General features: G+C 43.1%; 1 protein-coding gene across 1 annotated transcript in view; it reads right to left on the bottom strand.

Moving 5' to 3' along the window:
• NR6A1 (nuclear receptor subfamily 6 group A member 1) overlaps window positions 1-20,001 on the bottom strand; it is a gene marked incomplete at its 3' end in the record, with an annotated part of 170,347 nt that extends 150,346 nt beyond the window's left edge. The window contains 1 exon segment of the mRNA XM_084236128.1: window positions 19,848-20,001. Coding sequence (XP_084092254.1) covers window positions 19,848-19,947 — 100 coding nt within the window. The 5' untranslated portion in view covers window positions 19,948-20,001.
• Window positions 20,002-21,924: the final 1,923 nt, after the last annotated feature.

Raw genomic sequence — 21,924 nt, 5'->3', positions numbered from 1 at the left:
CAAAGTGACCATAATTTTGAGAAACAAATATTGGCTAATGATGTCAAATGAGAAGAGCATACTTGTAAGGTCAACAAAGCAGGCTCAAAGACAAGCTGACCTGTAAACTGAAACTGTGTAGACATACTGGTTACTTTCAGCCCTGAACATGTCACAGCCTTCATGGTTTTCCTTCAGGTTAGTCACTTTTTATCTTGTCCAAATAGTATTTAAGCAGCCTAATGCTACTTTTTATTTCCTAAAAAGCATTATATATTACAATTTCTTCCCATTGTACACATAGATTTGCTTCTATGTCACATGTCCAGGGCCAGCACTGCTTCCCTTAGCAAGGATCTATGTTTCCATCACCACAAATTAGCTTTGGACTTTGCTCACTTACTTAAAAACAAAGGCATCTTTAAAAAAAAAAAAAAAAAAAAAACAAACCAACATCATGACCAAGAGGAGAAAAACTTTAACAAGCAATTTTCAAGAAGTACAACTGCCCCATGCCTGAAAGTGGGAGAGACATTGCTCTGAAGTTTGGTTTTAATTTTTTTAGTATTTTTAAAGATTTATTTATGCATACAAATATGGGGTATAGGGAGGTTACAGAGGATTCACCAGAGACAGAGTGGGGAGGAGAACAGGCGGATCTACTGAAATACGCTGCTGAGGAGAGCAGCAGGCGAGATAGGAGGTCTGCTGTACCATGTGGGTAGCTCCCTGGCTGGGGAGCGAACTCATGCTGCAGGGGCTGCTGATAGCTTCATAGTGCTAAGGCTTTAACCCCTGTGCCACCAGGGAGGCCCTGGTTTTAATTTTTGCATCTACCATTAAAGTAATGTCTTCTGGGCCTCCCCTGGTGGCACAGGCAGGTTCAGCGCAGCGCTGTGAAGCTGTCCACAGCCTCTGCAGCGCTGGTTCCATTCCAGCCGGTCCCACATGGCATGGCAGACCTCTCCTGCGGCGCCCGCTGCTCCCCTCAGCAGTGTATCTCAGTCAGTCTGCCTGTTCTGTTCCCCGCTGTTTCTAGTGAATCCTCTCACCCTCCGGCGCATCTGAACTGGTTCTTGTATAAATAAATAAATCTTTAAAAATTAAAAATAAAAATAATATGTCTTCTATAACACTAGACTTTTTTAAAGATTGATTTATTTATGTATACAAGAGCTGGGGTACAGGCCAGAGATGCAGGGGGTAAGAGAATCCACCAGAGACAGAGTGGGGAGCAGAACAGGCATACTAACTGAAATACACTGCTGAGGGGAGCAGTGGGCAAGACAGGAAAGGTCTGCTTCGCCATGTGGGTTTCTCTCTGGCCGGCTGGGGATCAAACTTGTGCTGCAGATTGCTTCATAGTGCTACACTTAACCCCTTGCGCCACCAGGGAGGCCCAAAACACTAGACTTCGTAATGGTACAGATAAATGGTCCTCAGGAACCCCCTCTATCAGAACCTATGATTCCAAGAGTATGAAGCCCACAATCAGAGAGACCTGGATTTGAATCCTATAGTTTGCATTTACCATTAGTAGGCCAAGTCAAATAACTTGCTCAGTTCTGTCATCTGTAAAATGACAATGTGGTTTTCTTTATAGGACTGCTGCACATAAATAGCATACAGAGAGCACACAACAAATTTCAGCTTAAGCAAAAAGAAAAGGAGGGCCTCCCCGGTGGCGCAGCGGTAGAGCGCTGGGTTGCGAAGCTGCCCGCGGCTTCTGCGGCGCGGGTTCGATCCCCGGCTGCTCCCCGGCCACCGGAGGAGGGTCCCACATGTCGCGCAGACCTCTCCTGCTGCCCGCTGCTCCCCTCAGCAGTGTACTTCGGTCCTTCTGCCTGCTCTGCTCCCCACTCTGGCTCTGGTGAATTCTCTCACCCTCCCGCGCTTCGGACTGTACCCAGTGCATGTATAAACAAAACAAACAAACAAGCAAACAAATAAATAAATAAAAACATGCCTCTATTAAAAAAAAAAAATCTTTAAAAAAAAAAAAGAAAAAAGAAAAGGGGCCTCCTGGTGGCTCAGGCAGTTGGGGGCTGCACTGTGGGGCTGTCTGCAGTCTCTGCAGCGCGGTTCGATCCCAGCCGGCCAGGTTGAAACCCACATTGCACGGCAGGCCTTTCCTGTCTCATCCACTGCTCCCCTCAGCAATGTATTTCATTAGTCTGCCTGTTCTGTTCCCCATTCTGTCTCTGGTGAATCCTCTCACCCTCCTATGCATCTGGGCTGTGCCCTGGTTCTTGTATAAATAAATTTAAAAAAAAAATCTTGAAAGAAAGAAAGAAAAAAGAAAAATCAAACCATTAACTACAAAATTTTCACAGAAAGATAGGGGCCAGAGGCCTCCCTAGTGGCACAGGGGATTAATTGTTAATTGTCAGCACTATGAAGCTATCAGCTGCTATTGCAGCACGAGTTAGGTCCCCAGCCAGGGAGGTGACCCACATGGCGCAGCAGACCTCTCTTGTCTCGCCCGCTGCTCCCCTCAGTAGTATATTTCAGTAGATCTGCCTGCTCTGCTCCCCCACTCTGTCTCTGCTGAATCCTCTCATCCTCTGACCCTCCGGCCTATACCCTAGTTCTTACATGCATAAATATATAAAAATAAAATATTGGTTTAGTGGAGTAGTGGTAAGTTATTATTCTCTAAGGCTTAGTTAACTCTTCTGTAATTTGGGACTAGCACCACCTATCAAAGAAAACATTATGGAAAGGATTACATAATAGTTTCAAACAGTGCCTAACACATACTGAGCATTCAGCAACCATTTTGTCCCCTTCCCATTTTAAGGATATTACCAGAAAGCCCTTTCAGGAATCTCCACAGAGGCTTTGGATGGCAGTAGGGAAGTCAAACTTCCTGGTATTAGAGATAGGAATATTTGCTCAGGTTCTGATATGCACCACCAAAAACCTCCAAGGACCTGGCCTTGTTTTTCACCCTGGTAAAGCTGCAGACTACTTTAAGGTTCATAATTCTAGTTACAAGTGACTAGAAATGAAATGCTGAAGGAATGTGGTACATCTCTTAAATCACTGAGAAGGCAGGTTCTGAAGGGCACCAGAGGCAAAACCATTTAATAACAGGACCTCCCCAGTGGCGCAGCGGTTGAGCGCTGGGTTGCGAAGCTGCCTGCAGCCTCTGCAGCGCCGGTTCGATCCCAGGCTGCTCTCTGGCCACCGGAGGAGGGTCCCACATGGCGCGCCTCCTGCCGCCCGCTGCTCCCCTCAGCAGTGTACTTCGGTTCTTCTGCCTGCTCTGCTCCCCGCTCTGGTGAATTCTCTTACCCTCCCGCGCGTCTGACTGTACCCAGTGCTTGTATAAATAAATAAATAAATAAATAAATAAATAAATAAATGTTTGAAAGGGGGGGGGACCAACATTTAAAAAAAAAAAAACAAACCATTTAATAACAGAAATCCAAGCTAAAAGAGGGCATTTCATTTGGGCAAATTCAAGAATGCTGTTATGGGGTGGGGTGGGGGGAGGCAGGAGGCAGTCCTTAGATGGTCTCTAAACCAACCTTCATCATTTGTTATTGTTCAAGTTACAGCCCACAGGTGAGAAAGTCATTGGGGTGGGGTGAGGGGGAGTCAATTCCCAGTTCCCAGTAGGGACATCAACTTAGTGTACTTTCTACACCCCAACCATTGTACAGTAATAGGCACCTTATACATATTTATTGCCTAATTTCTCCAAATATATCTAAGTCAATTCTCCAAATGGCCAAATCTCCCAATAGGCAATCCTTAAAGTTCCCAAAAATGTTTCATTATTTCAACAATTTATAACAATTCATTTTAAAGGGGCAGCGTGATTCTTTTTTCCTTTTTTTTTTTAAGATTTATTTATTTATTTATACAAGCACTGGGTACAGTCAGAAGTGCGGGAGGGTGAGAGAATTCGCCAGAGCCAGAGCCGGGAGCAGAGCAGGCAGAGGAACCGAAGTACACTGCTGAGGGAGGCAGCAGGCGGCAGGAGGTGGTCTGCGCGCCATGCAGGACCTTCCTCTGGTGGCCGGGGAGCAGCAGGGGATCGAACTGGCGCTGCAGAGGCCTCGGGCACGGGCAGCTTCACAACCCAGCGCTCAACCGCTGTGCCACCGGGGAGGCCCTCAATTCACTTTTAAAGACTTCTGCCAAATTAAAACTGACAGGAACAGCGGAATGTTCCTTTTGTCTCTATGTCAGCTCTCTGCTGCTGCAGCTGGAAAGAACTAGGGCAGAAACAGGATCTCTGCTGGTGGAAAGATACAGCGTTGGTCTGGGCTACAGGTGAGAGGAAGAGATGAGGTACAAGAAAGGAAAAGGAAAAGAATGATAGAGAAGCAATTGCGAAGGAAAATGACAACAAATTCTACAAATTAGATTCAGTGAATTGGCTTTTGCTGAAATAGATAATGGGTAAACTGGACCTCTGGGAAACCAGTTTCAATGACTGGAATGTTGGTGAAGAGATTTGCTTACCTATGAAGTAAGTTAAGCATCACCCTACTTACAGGTAAGGAAGTTGAGAAATGTTAAACAGGTTTCCTAACGTTAATACAGCCACGCTCTAAGTATTTCACATATTAAACCTCCTTTTATTCTCCAGTAATCTTTGTGTGCTGATTCTACATCCCTTCGCCACCACCATCCTCAAAAGAAAATCACATTGATAGAAATAGGAAGAACAGGATGTAAACGCAAGTCTAACTCTAAAGCTTATGCTCTAACACACCTACTAATCACTGCATTATATTAACTGCTCATTGAAATTTTTAATTGCCACCCTCACTGATGCCGCTTGTCTACCATACAACAATAACTATTTACCCCTTTCTTTTTTAATATTTTTAAAGATTTATTTATTTATGCATATAAGAACTGGGGTGTAGACCAGAGAGAGTGGGGAGCAAAACAGGCAAATCTACTGAAATACACCGTTGAGGGGAGCAGCAGGCGAGACAGGAGAGGTCTGCTGCGCCATGTGGGTTGCTCCCTGGCCCGCCAGCTGGGGGTATCGAACTCCTTCTGCTGTGGCTGCTATGGAGCTCAATAGCTCCATAGTGCTGTGTCTTTAACCCCTGCACCACCAGGGAGGCCCAACTATTTACCCCTTTCTGGGGAAAATAAATCTGCTATTTAGATGGTGCGTGGCACTGTTGCCACAGTAAATTGAAATAATTTCAAACAGAAGTTAAAGTTTTGAGATCACATTATTTTATTTCCCCTGGATGACCTTACTACTCAAATGACTTCAGATCAAATTCTGCAAAACTTAACTTGCTTGAGAACCCCTATTAAAATCTCTAGAGACTCCCAAGCTAGCAATTCCTATTGTATTTACAACTTTTTCCTTTCATTATCTTGGTGTGTCCCTCTCCTCAAATCAATCGAGCGATCGCTCACACACACATGTGCTCTGTCGCGCACACACACACTGACACACACAATTTCAAATTTATGATGAATTATTTTGATCAAAGTATAGGACAGTCTCATTAAATGCATGCAAAAAATAAAACACTGCTAGAACAAAAATAGAAACTGCAAGATCTATATAAGGCACTAACGTGTGCCCAACTCATTTGCCCTGCTGCTGTACTCTTCAGGGATTTATCTCATTTTTGATGCAGGAATCATGTCTTTTCTCACCTACTGACTTTTCACTCCTGTAAAATATTTTAAAAACCAATTAAATTGTTTACAATTTAAAAAACATTAAACATTCGTTTTGATTACCCATTGTGCTCAAGAAATCTCTGATGTTAAGATGGGGCATGATCTTTTTTAGCAAATCTGGGTATCTCACACTGACACTTTGAAAAATGCCACCCTACCTTAAACCTTTCAAGTACATACTGCTCAACAAAGAGATGACAACTTCATTTCTTTTAGTCCATTCCACATTTCTCACACAGCCAGGCAACCCGTTTTATATCGGGGTTGCCCCATAACACTATTATTTCTGATTTTCAATGTACACCACCCAAGGCTATACTTTAATGTTTTAGCAAATAGAATGTGATTCTATTTAACCTCTTTTGAATCAACAAAAGCTATATATTTAACCAAAGACAGCTTTTGCAGTTCAGTTAGATTCAAGGTCATCTCAAGGTTTTTAACTACTAACCAGGATTTGAAGAGATTTGCAATTGGTACAGCTGAAGGAAAGAGCAGTTGGTTAATTAATTTTCTTATTAATAAGCATTATAAAAACAGTATCTTGGCAAATTACGAGTTCTTTTGTTACAGAGCAGCCCTTTCCCCCTAACACTTTGACCACCAGTGGTGAGCACAAGAAAGCAGGGCAAATGATCTTTAAATATTCATGTTTACTCTCAACTGACATAAACTTTAAAAATTACTAGAAGACCCTTCAATTTTAATTTCAGCAAATATGCTTTTAAATCAAAATTTGCAGAAAGAAATATTTTGATAACCTGGCTATTTCCATCCCGAAACCAGCCCTGTTAAAATTGTGAATGTTTTTCAAATTAGCATAAGATTTATTTAGGTCCTCTCACCAACAAACCCTGGGCAAGAATCCAGATAAAAATCAGTCAGTGAGGAACTCAGGAAGATTACCCAGATTTGTAAAAGAAAGCAAACTTAACATCTCTCTCCTGTAGCTATTTCTAACCAGGTTCAGTTGTAAGTTTCAGACTTAAAGGTGGTATCTTTGTATTAGAAGATACAGACACAAGCATGCATGCCAACCTATCCTCCCAAGATTTTTAGAAGGCTCCAGAGTGTCTTTGCCACCCATTTTCCCACAATGTACAAGAGTAGTAGGAAGGCAGCCTCAGATGGGTCCCTAAGCACTGCTCTGACTACAGTGAAGAAACTGGGGTGGAGGTAAGAAGGAGAAACAACCAGTAGGATTAGTGGGAGAAATCTGAAAGATTCAGGGGACAAAAGGTGTTGGAAATGACTATCTCTTAAAACAAAGAGAACAGAACAGAGCAAATAGCCTACCACAGGCTAACTAACTCAAACACCAGTCATTGATTAAAAAAAGTAAGTACTGTTGATCGCCCTTATGATGTTAAAAGAGTGTAAAAGAGATCTCAGTTTAAATTAAAAGGGTTATTGATGAAGTTATACTGACTTAGACAAACTTTTAAAAATCTATTCCCCCAAATAAGACAATATAGAGCACAAGATGGTCTGTGCAGTATTTCTGTAAGGGAAACTAAAAGTTACCTAAATATCCCACAATAAAAAAATAATGGGCTTCACGTAAGTACTAAATGTTTAAAATAATGTCGAATAAACAAAGTTCATAACATGGGAAAAAAGCTCAAAATTAAACAAAAATCATAAAACACAATGGTATATACTGTCCGATCATAAACACAACAAGAAACTAGGATTTTAAGAAAGCCTAGAAGGAAAAATAAGACGACGTTAATGAAAGTTGCTTGGAGGAAAGATTATACGTAATTTTCCCTTCATTTTCAGTATTTTCCTCTGTAACCATAAATTTCTAATTTTAAAAACATTAGATTGCTAAGCACTCACACCTAAGGACCTAAAGGCCACAGACAATCAAAGCACAAAGCTCAGAGACCACACCACTTAAAAATTTAAATACAAGATTACAGCTAAATCCCTCCTTTTATTTATATGCAAAAACTTCCAACTGTGTTCCCAGGAAATGTCTCTGAGACAAAGCTCTAAAGTTGCTTTCCAAACAAGGCATTGGAGACACTGGGTATTCTCCAGTTGGAAGCCCCATGTATGTTCCAGAAAATAACTTTGGAGAGCAAATTTACAGTATTTCATAAGCTTTGTAATGCCTATAAATGCTAGTTAATTGTTTTTTAGTAATAGGCACATCTTATGAAAAGCAAACTTACTTTGAAATATTTTGAAGAGGCTTACAATAGATAGGACACTTTATCTTCAAACGTTAAATGCATTTCTCCATCACAATAGTACTTTCAGTAACTGCTTGCCATAAATTAGCTCTGAATTCCGGTCAGGTCAGCCAACTATCTTTCAGATTTGATCTGTCAGCAAGTAAGGAAATATTTTTTTGTAGGAAAGCAATTGTAATTTCCCACATTAGGTGATTGATTAAGTTCTCTCCTCTAAAAGGCTGATTGGTTTCCTGGTGCCAGTAAAATGATTGATGAATATTTCAACTGCAGCGCCTTTGCTACACCCCGCCCCCCAACACACACTTCACCCCTCCCCCATGCACTGCCAACTTTCCTGCTGGGTCCCTTTTTACGGACCAACAGCATTTAAGACGAGTTTGCAATTTTCTTTAATGAGTCCATGTTCTCAAATGCAAGGCATTTAGTAGGACTCTTCTCAATGATGAATGAATTTTGCAGATAAAAGTCTCTTTACAAGGAATGCAGGAAACTGAAATTGACTATGAGTTGATTGAAAGTGTACTTACAAAAGAGAAAATCTGTGATGAAAGGGTCATAAATGGGAAGAACAATCTTGAGAAAAACTCTAATTTCAACTATAATTTCTTACATTACAAATTACAACAACATTAGAACTTCAACTGCAAATATTTCTATAAAGTGTACCAAGAGATGGAATTTACATGTGATGATATGTTCCTACAGACTTCAAAGCAATCAGGTGTTCTAAAATCAAAACATGGAAAATCAGAGTTTGGTAAATGTAAATGTCCTTAGAGGAAAGACTGAACAGTATCTAAAATCAAAATCAGCCCAGAGAATCGGGGTTGTGAGTTACAGAGCTATCTGCTCCAAACAAGGCTTTTCCTAAATTGCAACTTCCTGTTTTAACCAAGTCATTCCATCCTAAAGCTGGAAAAATCCCTTCAGGGATTACCTAATTTAGCTTATTTTTATATATGGGCCCATAGAAACATGCCTTTATAACAGAATCAGAATTCAAGAAGACCCAGGCCCATCAACTATTACCTGAAACTCTTATCGATCTCCTCAAATAATGTGTCTGGCTTCCTCTCTTCAAGTCCTTTCCTATGCAAACCACATTGCTTGTCATAATCTATTTACCCACAGTACCACATCTATTTTTGCAAGGAATCATTTTCTATGTTTTACAAGTTTTGGAATACTGGCTTTTATATTTCTGTTTTCAAAGGGACATGCCAAGCTTCTTGAATTGACTGTCTTCTCTCATACAGCCAGCTTTTGTGTGGCAGAAATAAAAAAGGTACAAGGGACAAAGACCACCTTTTCCTAAACTACATTCCCCAGCGCAGTGAAGCAAACGGTCCGTTTATTGGTCATCTTGTCTTAATCTGGTGTATCTAGTCACTTCAGTTACAAGGAGAACCACATTTCCAAGCAGAAAATGCATTCTAGTGTCAAGAGGGGCCATCAAAATTTGGATTTAGCTTCAACAACACTGCTGGTCTTAGATGCTGACACAATTTTCTGAAGTAACTAAAAAGTACATTCCCTTGTCTTATACTTTGTACACTTTCTCTGACTACAAGCAAAGAACTCAGATTCAAAAGATATTTCTATAAGCAAAAGGCAGATTTCTGATTCCTGATTCAGTCATCCTTTCAACATTGATTAAAATACTAATTCTCTGTGGTTAGTGTTGATAAACCACCTACAAAATATATGGTATACCCTCCCTGAGTAGCTCAAAATCCTTTTCTGTCCTTACCACTTTTTAGAATTACCAAGATTGTCTCTGATTCTGTAAATCTGCTTTCTGGTTGTCTTATTAAGAGCAAGATGTGAGAAAGAAAAAAGTTACTCGCAACTCTTAAGGGCTGGTCTCTCTGACGCTAATCTATAAATTAAGTTCTAGGCTCCACACCTATAAATGCCCTGAAGTCAAAAATGTCACACACTATTCTTGACACTTTACAGACCTAGTCACTTATCATAATAACCCTGTAATCAGCTTTAGAAACACTGTAATATGGGGGAGGGGTGGGGAGAGAAAGGAAGGAGAGATTAAAACTAGGAAACCAATTATTGATTGATGCTTTACTAACTGAAACCTGGGGCTTAACCTGTGGGCCTCAGTTTTCTCACCTGTAAAATGGAGAAAATAGAACACCTACCTCATCGTTACAAGGGTAAAGAAAGCTTAGCACATTATATAATAAGCACTACATAAACATTAGCTGTTATTACTATTAAATGAGAACACAAAAGTTCAGGTAAGTGGCAAAGTCACATGGTCATGATCTTTGTTCTACATTTGTGTTGCTTTTTCCTTCTCACACCAACTAACCGAAATCCTTTAGCCCTAGCTGAGACTACTCAGCAACTTCCAAAAAACAAAGCTTTCTAATCAGTGGGGGTTCCCCCAGGTGGTTTATTATCCTGCTAAGAAGGCATTTTGGAGTAAGAATTGAAAGACTGCAGTAAGTTTCTCAATTTACAGGTTAAATTTCAAGAGTACAGCAAGAATATGAAAGGAAAAAAATTGATCTGCCTCAGTTATTATTAGGTTTAGTGATTAAAACAATTATACTCAATTGATGAATGCGTTTAAAGATTTTATTTGAGAAAAGAAATCTGAGCATTAAAATGAAAAAGAAAAGGCTTGTATTGTCTTATGACCAAGCTACAACCCCCACAGAAAACAAATACTTTAAAAGGTACTTTACGTAAAATTCCAGGAACATCAACATAATTACAGCACTCTCAGGAAGAAATTCCAAATATCTCACTGATCTTTCATCACCCACCAGGCTTCATCTTAAATTCAAATCCAGAAACTTGTTATTCACAATATTATGTGACATTTCTTCTGCCAGCAAGCCCACCACTGAGCCTTCCACCTAGCAATTACCCTAAGGAGTAAACCCCCACCTCTTTAACAACACAGTAACTGACTTACACTAAAATGTTACTCACTCTATGAAAGGGTATTCTTTTCTAAAACTAGAAGTGATGCTTTCCTTCACAGATTTTATTACCAATTCCTTCAGTCTACCAGGTTAAAAGGCAAACCAATCTACAAAAAGACGTTGCCAGTATCATAACTTCAGAAGATGTGATGAAAGACAAACATGTCTACTGAAAGGAAACAAGCAAGTGGTTCTTAATGGAAGCTTTAAAAAGCAAGATAGGATTTTTACCTCATAAATATTTCATTATTTTATAGCAATGACAGTTCTTATTAAGCTGCGTGTATGTGTGTGTTATCAGATTTACCTCCGCAACTATAAATTTATCCTTGGTGAGGAAATAGTTTCTACAGGAAAAGTTCTGCCAGAAGATAATTAACTGTTAACGACACAGGTTTCATGTAGCAGGTAACAAAAGCCTTATCAGTGTACTCAGTGAAGGTGAACTACCACACACTCCATTTAGTGTGTGCCCCGTTCCCCCACCCCCTAAAAGATCCAAGTAACTAAATACTAATAATAGTACCTGATGAAATTTCCATTTTCTTACACATTGTCAGTTCATTTAAAACAGGAGTTCTCACATATTTAGATCTGAGTGGACTTATTACCCCTTTTACTCTTAAAAATTAATAGGACCCAAAAGAGCGAAGGTTTTTAATGGATTACATCTGTTATTTTCCCTAGTAGAAAATAAGCTACAAAGAACTTTAAGTATATTATTCCTTTAAAAGTAACAATAATAGGGCCTCCCCGGTGGTGCAGAGGTTGAGCGCTGGGTTGCGAAGCTGTCTGCAGCCTCCGCGCCGCAGGTTCGATCCCCGGCTGCTCCCCGGCCACCTGAGGAGGGTCCCACATGGCGTGCAGACCTCTCCTGCCGCCCGCTGCTCCCCTCAGCAGTGTACTTCGGTCCTTCTGCCTGCTCTGTTCCCCGCTGTGCTCTGGTGAATTCTCTCACTCTCCTGTGCTTCTGACTGTACCCAGTGTATGTATAAACAAAGCAAACAAATAAATAAAAACATGCCTCTATTAAAAAAATTTAAAAAAAAGTAACAATAATAAACCTATTGCATATTAATATAACATTCTCACAAAAAAATTACTTTCCGACAAAAAAATAGCGAAAGGAGTGGCACTGTTTTATATTTTTGCTAATTTACAATCTGGCTTAATTCTGGCAGTTAGATTCTCCTATGTGCTCCTGCATTTGGTATGCTGTAATGTAGTTTGGTTTGAAGTATAGGGAGAAAATCTGGCCTCATACGGCATTTGCTTATTAAAGTAATTATGAGTATTACTGTTTGATACTATACCAAAACTCAGTGAGTGGTAGTCAATTAAAGGTTAGTTCATTATGTACCCTGTTATATTAAAATCCATTAATTGATCTGACATTTTGAACAGATCTTTTTTTTTAATTCATAGGTTTTTTTTTTTTTAAAGATTTGTTTATTTCTATAAGAACTGGGGTACAGTCAGAGGCACGGGAGGGTGAGAGAATTCCCCAGAGACAGAGCAGAGAGCAGAAGAAGCAGACAGAAAGAAGACACTGCTGAGGGGAGCAGCGGGCGAGGCAGGAGGGGTCTGCCGCACCATGTGGGTTTCTCCCCAGCCAGCCAGGAATCGAACCGGTACTGCAGAGGCTGCGGACAGCTTCACAGTGCAGCGCTCAACCTGCTGAGCCACCGGGGAGGCCCTGAACAGATCTGTTACACATGATGCAGGATTTTGTAACGTCATATGCCAATGATTTGGAAAATACTTCTTTACTGAAAAATCTGCAGATCTTGAAAATGTTCACACATTTCACTAGACAATACAAAAAAAAAAAAATGACATTTGTTAGTAGTATCACTATTTCATCGAGAAAGTCTTTAAAATAGTCTAACAAATAACCCAAGTCTGAATAAATCACAGTTTGTCAATTATTTTTTCAAGTAAATGGCATCCCATTAAAAAAAAAGCATTTCACTTCACAACATAATTGTAAAAGTACTTTTGCTTAAAACAATTCCATTTTGGCATGCAACAGTAATGCTTTGTATGTACTTGCCATTCCCACATATAAAAAAATCAAAATGATGTACTCAGGTTTGAGATTTTAAAAAATTAACCATTGTTATTGCTTCCTCAAAGACTTTTTTTTTGAAGCAAATGAAACTCGGAGTTTTGATTATTAAAGCTGTTAGTTATTATAGAAAATGGAAGGAGAGACTAATAGCTGTTTTTTTTAACTTAAAATACAATGATAGTTTTATCACTAATACTCTAAATTAAACATGCATAATCCTGATATAGACTCTCATCAAGGAGAGTCTATAAGTAAAAATATTTTGTTTTGTTTTTTAATACAAATGCATGGAAATAAAGAAGACAATACTACTACTAATACTGTTTGGTGCCTTGATTTCTGCAGAGGCAACACCAACAGTTTTTACCCACCACTGCTTGTGAAATATCCTTGCAAAGGTGAAAAAGCAAACATTATCAATATTATCATAAAATAATTTTGATCACAAGAACTTCCTGAAAGGCTCTCAGGAATCACAGAAGTTTGTGGATCACACTTTGAAAACAACAAATTTAAATATCACAGTGAATAACAAATTTAGGGAATCAGTAAATGGGCCAAGATTAACAAATGCAAGGATGAACAAATGTCAAGTGATAGAAAATAATACAATTCAACTGTGTGCTACTTCATTAATCATTTATAAATTTTAAAAGGTAAGAGATGAAGCAGAATTGGGTGTATAAAGGCTGCACAAAAATGTTGCATCGTATTTGTTTTTACTTTTGTTAACTGCAGAAACTGGAATTAACTGTGATTTAAAAAAAAAAAAAAAAAAAACACCACACCTGATCCAAAAGAGCATAAGGACTTACACAGAAATGGTCAAAACTGAATTTTAATTCTTTTATTTTTTAAAGATTTATTTATTTATGCATACCATAACTGGGGTACAGGCCAGAGGTGTGGGGGGGTAAGAGGATTCACCAGAGACAGAGTGGGGAACAGAACAGGCAGATCTGCTGAAATACACTGCCGAGGGGAGCAGAGGGCAAGACAGGAGAGGTCTGCTGTGCCATGTGGTTATCTCCCTGGCGGGGAATCCAACCTGAGCTGCAGATAGCTTCACAGTGCTGTGCTTAACCCCCTGCACCACCAGGGAGCCCCTGAATTTTAATTCTTACAAAGTGACACAGCTTCATGACTGAAATGAGCCCATGAATTATTTTTTTTCTTTTTTTGGCATGGAAGAACTGGTGTGTAGGCCAGAGGTGTTGTCTCCTTGCTAATACCATCCCTGTAAGTTCCAATGTTCTATTATTGCTTATTAATCAATTTTCTGTATTACTATTACCAGATTCTTTCTTTAACTTCTCACTTTGTGAAAGCAAAGTCACTATGATGGTTCAAACCACACACAGAGTATATCTTCAAATCAAATGCCCAGATTTGTTTCCCAAATATATTACATGTTGCTGCCTAGGGAATTGGTTGAGGAAACACTACACCTGCCAGCTGACTTATCAACGGTGGCCGAAGAATTGACACCAACTTTAAGGCAAGAATCCCTTCAGAAAAAAAAGAAAAATATGCTACTACTGCCATCTGTGGTTTATGCCTGAATAGCTTCTCTGGTGTAAACAAATTGAAGGGTGTACAGTTGCAAACAGGATCTAAAAATTTCATCAACTGAAGATGCTTTTTAAAATTAATCTTAATTTAACAAATTGTAGAGTTTATTTAGTATACGATGTAAGAATTTGTGAATCTCTATTTGAATTTATACAATACTGATGGTAAAAATCACAAACCACCTTGAACGAAAATTTTTTCATGGCATGAAGACTACCTTTTGTATTCTTCAAACACACACACCCAACAAAAATAAATCAAAACACTAAAATGCCTCCTGTGAATTTATAATTGGGATATTTCCTCTTTTTAGTAAGAGGAAAATTCCCAAAATTTTTAGTAAGAAATGAATTTTAAAAGAAATTCAGCAACTTTCTACCTAGTCATTAGAGTCTGGTCACTTTGCTCTCTTCAAGATAAATTTGAAAGTTCAATTATTCCAATGATTATTTTTTAAGAACAATTCCAAAATGCAAATAAAGCCTCAAAGTAGGCTACTTTCACAACTAATTTTCTCTCAGTTTGCTTTTTCAAATGACAACCACTGTAGCTTAGGGATCAAAAGATTTGGTGCAGCTGGGGGTGGGGAAAAAAGCAATTCAGTTCCCCAGCAGTCAGCTGAGGAAATCCTTATCCGCTCCCCAACTAGATCACTGTTAATTAGAATTACCGGGTTACATAGTAAAATCTTATTTAAATAATCACAACCAGTGAAAAACTGTTTTCTTGAGAAGTTAATTTAAGCTGTTAAACAGCAGGTAAGGAAAACATGAAATAAAGTAGGAATATTATATTCTTTCAAATAAAGTTCTCTATTCCATAGCTATTTCTAAACCACCCTGAAATGTAGATCTCACAACAGTTTTCTTCTAATTTTCCATTACCTAACAGTCTTCTATTTTTTCACAAAGGCAAATCAAGTTGGAAAATAAGCAATAAACAGAAGACTGGACTTGATTCCAGAAATATGTCAGTTACATCCAGAGATGGCTTTTAAATCTAAGATTAATCTAAAACTCTTGATTCTAACAAGGGCTCCACACCCTAAAAACTAGTTTACCTATTTCGTACTTACTGCCAACTTTCAGTAATTCTGGCATTTCTGAACCCTCGCTGTCAAAAGCATCCATATACCCTTAAGAAATAACCCAAGCCAGGAAAAAGCTGAGCTTAAGAAAACAGAAATTTCAAAGAAAAGATTCCTTCACAACCTGTTGGTTTTATAACACTTTGAAAGTACAATTTCAAAGAATTACCAAGAATTGGGTATATTAAATCACGACTTTCTGTATATTCAATAAATACCTCCTGTTTAAAATTGTGTCAAGGACACTTTATTCTTCCCTGAAATGCAAGCTCCATTTTACCTGTTGATTGAGAACTTTGATTTTCCTCACAGAGATATATGACTACTAGTTCACACAAATTCTTTAAAAATGTAGATTTCACCAACCAACGTAGTATTTACTTAAAAGTATCTTCCCAAATTTAAGTTTGAAGTTAATTATACAGATGGAAAAAAAAATACTCAGAGAATTATCAATTAAAATGGCTCCTGCACCAACAGTAAACATAAAAACCAAAAATTATGACAAGGCTTACAAGAACTAGATGAGTTTACTGAAAATTAAGTCGCTTATCAGGGAAGGGGTATGCTGACTTTTAAAATTTTGAAACCAGAAGTTGCCGTCTGAACACAATTACTAACAGACCAACTTATTCAACACAAACCATTAACTACCTACTTATAAAAAACAAAGTGATGGTGTCTTAATAAAGGATAAAGCTCAAAGTCCTAAGACCCCAAAGCATGTAGGCATCATTAGCCAACTTGCACAATAGCTCTAGAAATGGTGTTAGAAATTTCCTTTACCATTATCATAATAGCAGCTGGCCATTCTATCCTCCATCCTCCACTAGACTAAAATTGGTATTTTAATCTAAAATTGACTTTCTATCTTTGACACAACCCGGGGGGGGGGAGATAACCTGAGAAAGATATTATTAATAAACTGTGGCAATGTATGGTTTAGACATATTTCAGTAATTTCACCTTCTTTTCTTTTTCATTAGCTTCCCTCTCCCCATCTAACTCCCTTTCATGTGCTAACAAAGATTCACATGAACATACACACCTTTTTGCTACAGAATTCAGAGTGATTCATACATTTAGGAAGTATGTCATGATCATATTTTGATTACATGGGTCAGAAATGCTCAGAAAGAATTTGGCAAAAAGCTGAGATTGGAAATGTGGTCGTCTCATACCTCATCTGTTCAGAAGCACCCTGAATCTGTTCATTGCTGCCTTTCAGTGTTTTAATGGAGTCACAGGAAAAAAGCTGCATACTGCTTGGACTAAGGAATAATGGGAAATATAGCACCCATTACTTTTTAATGGAAGCAGAAAGCTGAGATTACTCAAAATTAACTTCATTTTTAAAGCCACAAAAAAAAAAAAGAAAAAGCCACAGCTGCAAAGTTCAATTGTCATGGAGAAATACCTGTTATTTTCAGGAATAAATATTTGGATGGGGGTAGACAACATGGCCTCAGGTTATTTTGCGAACCCCCAAATCCTCTACAGTTGTATTATATAAAATATGCTTTTAATTACTGAGAATGGAGTACAATGCCTTCCTTTGCTTGAAATGTTTTAAAGGCTACTCCTTCATTCTCTTAAAATGAGCAAATGAAATAAATATTCGCCATATGCTTCCTCAAATCATTCATCCTGCTTTGAAACCCCAAAAGGGAGCAGTCCTCTATTATGATTAAATGAGTTCACGTTTGTTATGAAAACCTACAAGCAACAATTGAAAATATCTGGCGCAGTCGGCACAAGAAATTCCTGGAGGGGCGATGGTCCATCAAAAGGCTAGCAAGTCCATCAAAAGGCTAGCAACTCTGTTCTGATAGAATAATAAAAACCATTTTAAGGACTGTAAATTCAGAAGCTATGGCGTTTCCGGCAGGAAAACATTTCTAAAATTCCACCACCAGTTTACTTCTTCCTGACACAAACCAAAAGACCACCTATCTAGATAGCTAGCTACTGCAAATATGTCACACAGAATGGAAATCAATTACTAGGATAGAATTAATTTTCCCTGCTTAGACCGCAAGCAGTTTCATTTGCTTTTGGAGAAAAGCATTATTTAGGAAGTACAAAAGAAAAATAAGTCCACACTATCCCAAAGATAAACTTGCCTTTTTGTTAATGCTTCGATGAGCACGTTAAGTTATACAGACAAGGAACATAAATTGTAAACCAATATACAACGCTTATTTTTGCACTGAAAAACAAAATAAAATCCCTCAACAGACTAATGTAATTTCTCTTAAGCCCATCAAACTGCCAAAAACCTCACTGTGTTTCCAGCGAAAAAGGAAATATTTGTAGCTCAAAACTGGACTGATGTAAACTATTAAAAGCCATGTTAGCCTAAATGGATTGCTCGATAACATTCTTTCAAATGGTTCGAACCAATTGAGGAAATGAGACTATAAAAGGGAAATTTGATTAAGAGTTAAAATTACCGCTGAGTTCTTTAAAATGTACTAATGAATAATTAATAGCAAATGCAGTTCTTAAGACTCCTCTTACAATATTCCCAAGTAGAACTAAAGTAATTTCTGCAGGAAAATCCATCATCTAAGCGTTATGCACAGGTGCACATAGAAAGGCAGTAACCAAAGACACACACTAAGCGGGGTTGTAAGACAAAATCTGAAGCGTGGGTAAAAAATATCAGTGTGGTAAACTCAAGACGTACAACATTCACACATTAATAACAAGCCGACTTAAAGTGCTTAAAAAGTCAAAAGCATTAAAGAATTCCTTTGTTCCTGGGATACTGTAGTCTTCCATCCTAGCTGGATTCCGGCTTCCTCCTTTGTAACACCGGATTTTATTGATCTCAAACATGTTCACATTCAGAAATTAGTCTCCAAAGACATCCCACGGGACTGCCAAGCACCTAGATACCACATCACAGACATCTTTAAAAAAGACAAGAGCTTTGAAAACCTCTCTCTCTCTTTGGTCAGTAACACAACGTGAAGTTAACCAGACTCTCTTCTAAACAGACGCTTCCCTTAATTGGTAAAAGTACCAGATCCACTGAAATGCAATGTGTGATGAGTTAACAAATAAAACGGCACAGATCCGCCCCAAGATCGCTCCCCTTCTGCAGCTCCCCATTCCTGCAGCAGCCGAGCGCTTAAGCGACCTATTTTCAGGTTACTTGCCTCACACCTGCCAGGTCACTGTCCTGATTGAGAAACTTCTGGCTGAAGCAATTAATTTTTAGGGCCTCCTAACTGTCTCGGGGGTTCGCATTCAATTTGAAATCTGTTACTTGTTAGACACTGTTCGGTCCTGCATTTTTCAGAGAACCGCCGTTTATGGCGCAAAGAGGGGAGGGGGCGCGGATCTCCAGAGGGCCTGCCCTTTATTCGGAAACGAGGAGATGTGAAAGGTGGAAGGCAGGGCAAATAAATAAATAAATCGGGTTTGCCGCCGGAGCGTTTGCCGGCCCGTCCGCGCACCCTTTGTAATGCAGGCCTCCCGGGGCTCTCGCCGGCGCTAATTGCTGCAGGGCGCTCTCCAAGTTCAAAAGTTCACCTTTTACGACCTCACAAAAGCGCCTTACACGTTACCAATAAAAACATTCCGCGGCAAACACCGAAGGGGAAATATCAAACACGTACAAATAAAACCCCCGGCCGGGGGCGGGCGCGGGGAGGTGCGCGCGGGGCCGAGGGCCGGGCGGCCGCGGGGGCAGGGCCGGGGCCGGGGCCGGGGCGCGCAGGTGAAGCTTCGCCGGCCCGGCCGGGGTCGCGGCGAGCGGGGGCCGGTCCCGCGGGGCGCGAGGCAGGTGTCGGGGCCCGGGCCCCGCGCGCGGCTCGCCGGCGGGGAGGCGGCCGGGAGAAGCGGGGCGCGGGGTGCGGGAAGGCAAGGCTGAGCGCCGCCGGGCGGGGGCCCGCGGAGGAGGCGCGCCCGCAAGGTGAGGGGCCGCGCGGCGGGGGCGAGGGCGTGGCGCGGGCCGGGGCGCGGGGGGCGTCCGCCGCGGGAGGCGCGCCGGGCGGCCGGGGGGAGGGGAAGGGAGGGCGCCGGCGCGCTTCGGGGCGCGGCCCCCGCTGCGGGACCCCGGGCGGGGAGCCCCCTCGGGCGGGACGGGGGGCGGGGGGGCCGCGCGGGGGGGCGGGGTGCGGGCCGGGGGGAGGGGAGGCCGGCGGGGGAGGGTCCGCGCCGGGGACGGGAAGGCGCGGGCCGGCGCGGCGGGCACCGGGGCGAGGGGCCACGCCGGGGCCCCGGAGCCCCGGACCCGGAGCCGGCCGCGCGCCGAGGGCCCCGGGCAGGGCACAGGCCGGCGCCGCGCGCCCCTCACCCACCGTTGCGCGGCGGCGGAGGGAGCGCGGCGGGCGGCTCCAGGAACCCCGCCGAGCCCCCGCCGCCCCCCCCTCCGCTGGGCGGCCGTTCGTCCCGCTCCATGCGGTGGTGCTCAGGGCCCGCGCCGGGCTCGCTGCTCCGCCATGACCGGCGCCCTCGTCGTCTCCGTCGTCGTCCGCCGGGGGGAGGGGGCTGTCAGGGGCCGGCGGGCTCCCGGCCGCGGCGCGCTCTGGGCCCCGAGCCGCCGGCTCCGCGCCCCTCCGCGCCGCGCCCCCTCAGCACTGGCCAGCTCCCTCCCCCGACGTCACGCGCCGCTGCCACGCACGGCCCCGCGAGGCATGCTGGGGATTGGAGTCCGGCCGGCCGGGCCGGCCACGCGGGACCGCACCAAGTGCAGGGGTGGGAGGAGGGGTGGCCCGCCCTGCGAGGGGAAGCCAGGGCCTGTCAACATCGCGAGTCCTGACGAGAAGAACTCAGGGATACAAAGTGAGCACGCAATTCTCGGAAGCTTCTGTTTACTCCGAGTTACCCGCGGTCAGCGTTACCTATGACTCCTCGCACCCCCCGCCCCGGCCATGAGCCCTTCCAAAGAGGCGGGCCGCGGGGGAGCCGGGGGAGCACGTGCAGCGAGGCCCGGCCCCGGGGGCGGGGCCGGGGGGCGGGGCCCGGGGCGCTGGCGAGGGCCCGCCCGCGCGGCTTCGGGACAAATTGGACCCGAGATTAAAGGACCGGAGTTTAACTCGAGGTGACTGCGTTCGTATGCAAATGGAATCTATAAAACGCGGCTTTCCGGGGTACTCTTTAAAGCCTTTACCTCCGGGTGGGCGGGAAAGCCTGCGTTTCCCCTCCTTCCCTTTCATTCCCCCCTGCCCGGGGAGCAGAGTGGCCGGCGCGGCCCCGAGCCCTGGGCGCTGCCCGAGACGTCTGCAAACGCTTCAACTCCCGTGTTCCGACGCCCCCTCCCTTTTAAGGAGGGCGCCCCGCCCGGTCAGGCTGGCCTTCCCTCTGCTCAGCTCCCCTATCTGTGCAGCGTGATTGCAATTGGGGGACCTCGACGCCTCCCCCACCCGACGCCCTCACCCCAACACCCCACCGCCCTGCCTCAGTTTCCCGGAGCAAAACCCTGGCTTTGCAGAGCCCGCTCTCCTCTCGGCGGCGCCTCCCTCCTCTGGCCGCCAGGTGGCGCGCCGCCACCGGCGTCTGGGCCTGCGGGGTGTCCGCCTTCAGGGACCCCCTGGGCGCTCGTGGCGCCGCTGCCCGAGGGCCAAGCCCTACCTGGCCTGCCTGAAGACAAAGAAGCACGCCAGGGCTGGGCCCGCAGGTCTTCGCCGGCTGTCCATTCCCCGCCCCCCTCAGGCCGTTGGCTCACCTGTGTCACCCTTTGCTTCATGTTTTAAAAGTGTGCATGCTGGCAGGCGTGCCTGTCCCACCCCATCCCTGCCCCGTTTCTCATGACACCCCTTCCCTCGCCTGCTATGCACAAATATTTCGCACTTCCCTGCACCTGCTGGTGGCTGTTCCTTACTCATATTGCATCCTTAATCGGCCTGGGCTGTTCTGAGCGGCTGACATTACCACTGTGTCACCCAAACCCCCTCCGGAGGTAACGCCAGGATTGCTCCTACCGTACAGGAAGAGGTCACCACCCACCAGTGACGGGAATTCCAAGCCCAGGAGTTCTGACAACAGCACCTCAGCCCTTGGCTACTTCAAACTGGGGTGCTGCTGGCTTCACCCACCGCACTCCTAAATGCCTCTTAATTTTTCAGGATTTTGTTCAAATACCTCCTCAGAGACATCTTCCATGAGATCTCCCACCAGGAGACATTGAGATCCCCTGGTGTTCCCTTCATACTCTGTGGAGCTCTCTGTGATTGCTTCCCCACTGCATTCCCCAGCCCAGAGCCCTCTGTGAGAGTGAGTGTGTGTGTGTGTGTGTTTGGGGGAGGGGAGTAGGAGAAGATAGGTCCTCCACTCCACCCTAGGTTTTAAAATGTGTCTAATGGGGGCCTCCCTGGTGGCGCAGGGGTTAAGACGCAACCAATGAAACTATCCACAGCCACTGCAGCATGTTCGACC

The sequence above is a fragment of the Talpa europaea genome (genome assembly GCF_964194135.1).
Source record: "Talpa europaea genome assembly, chromosome: 7".
NCBI lineage: Eukaryota > Metazoa > Chordata > Mammalia > Eulipotyphla > Talpidae > Talpa > Talpa europaea.
This window is presented reverse-complemented; position numbering and strand designations above follow the sequence as displayed.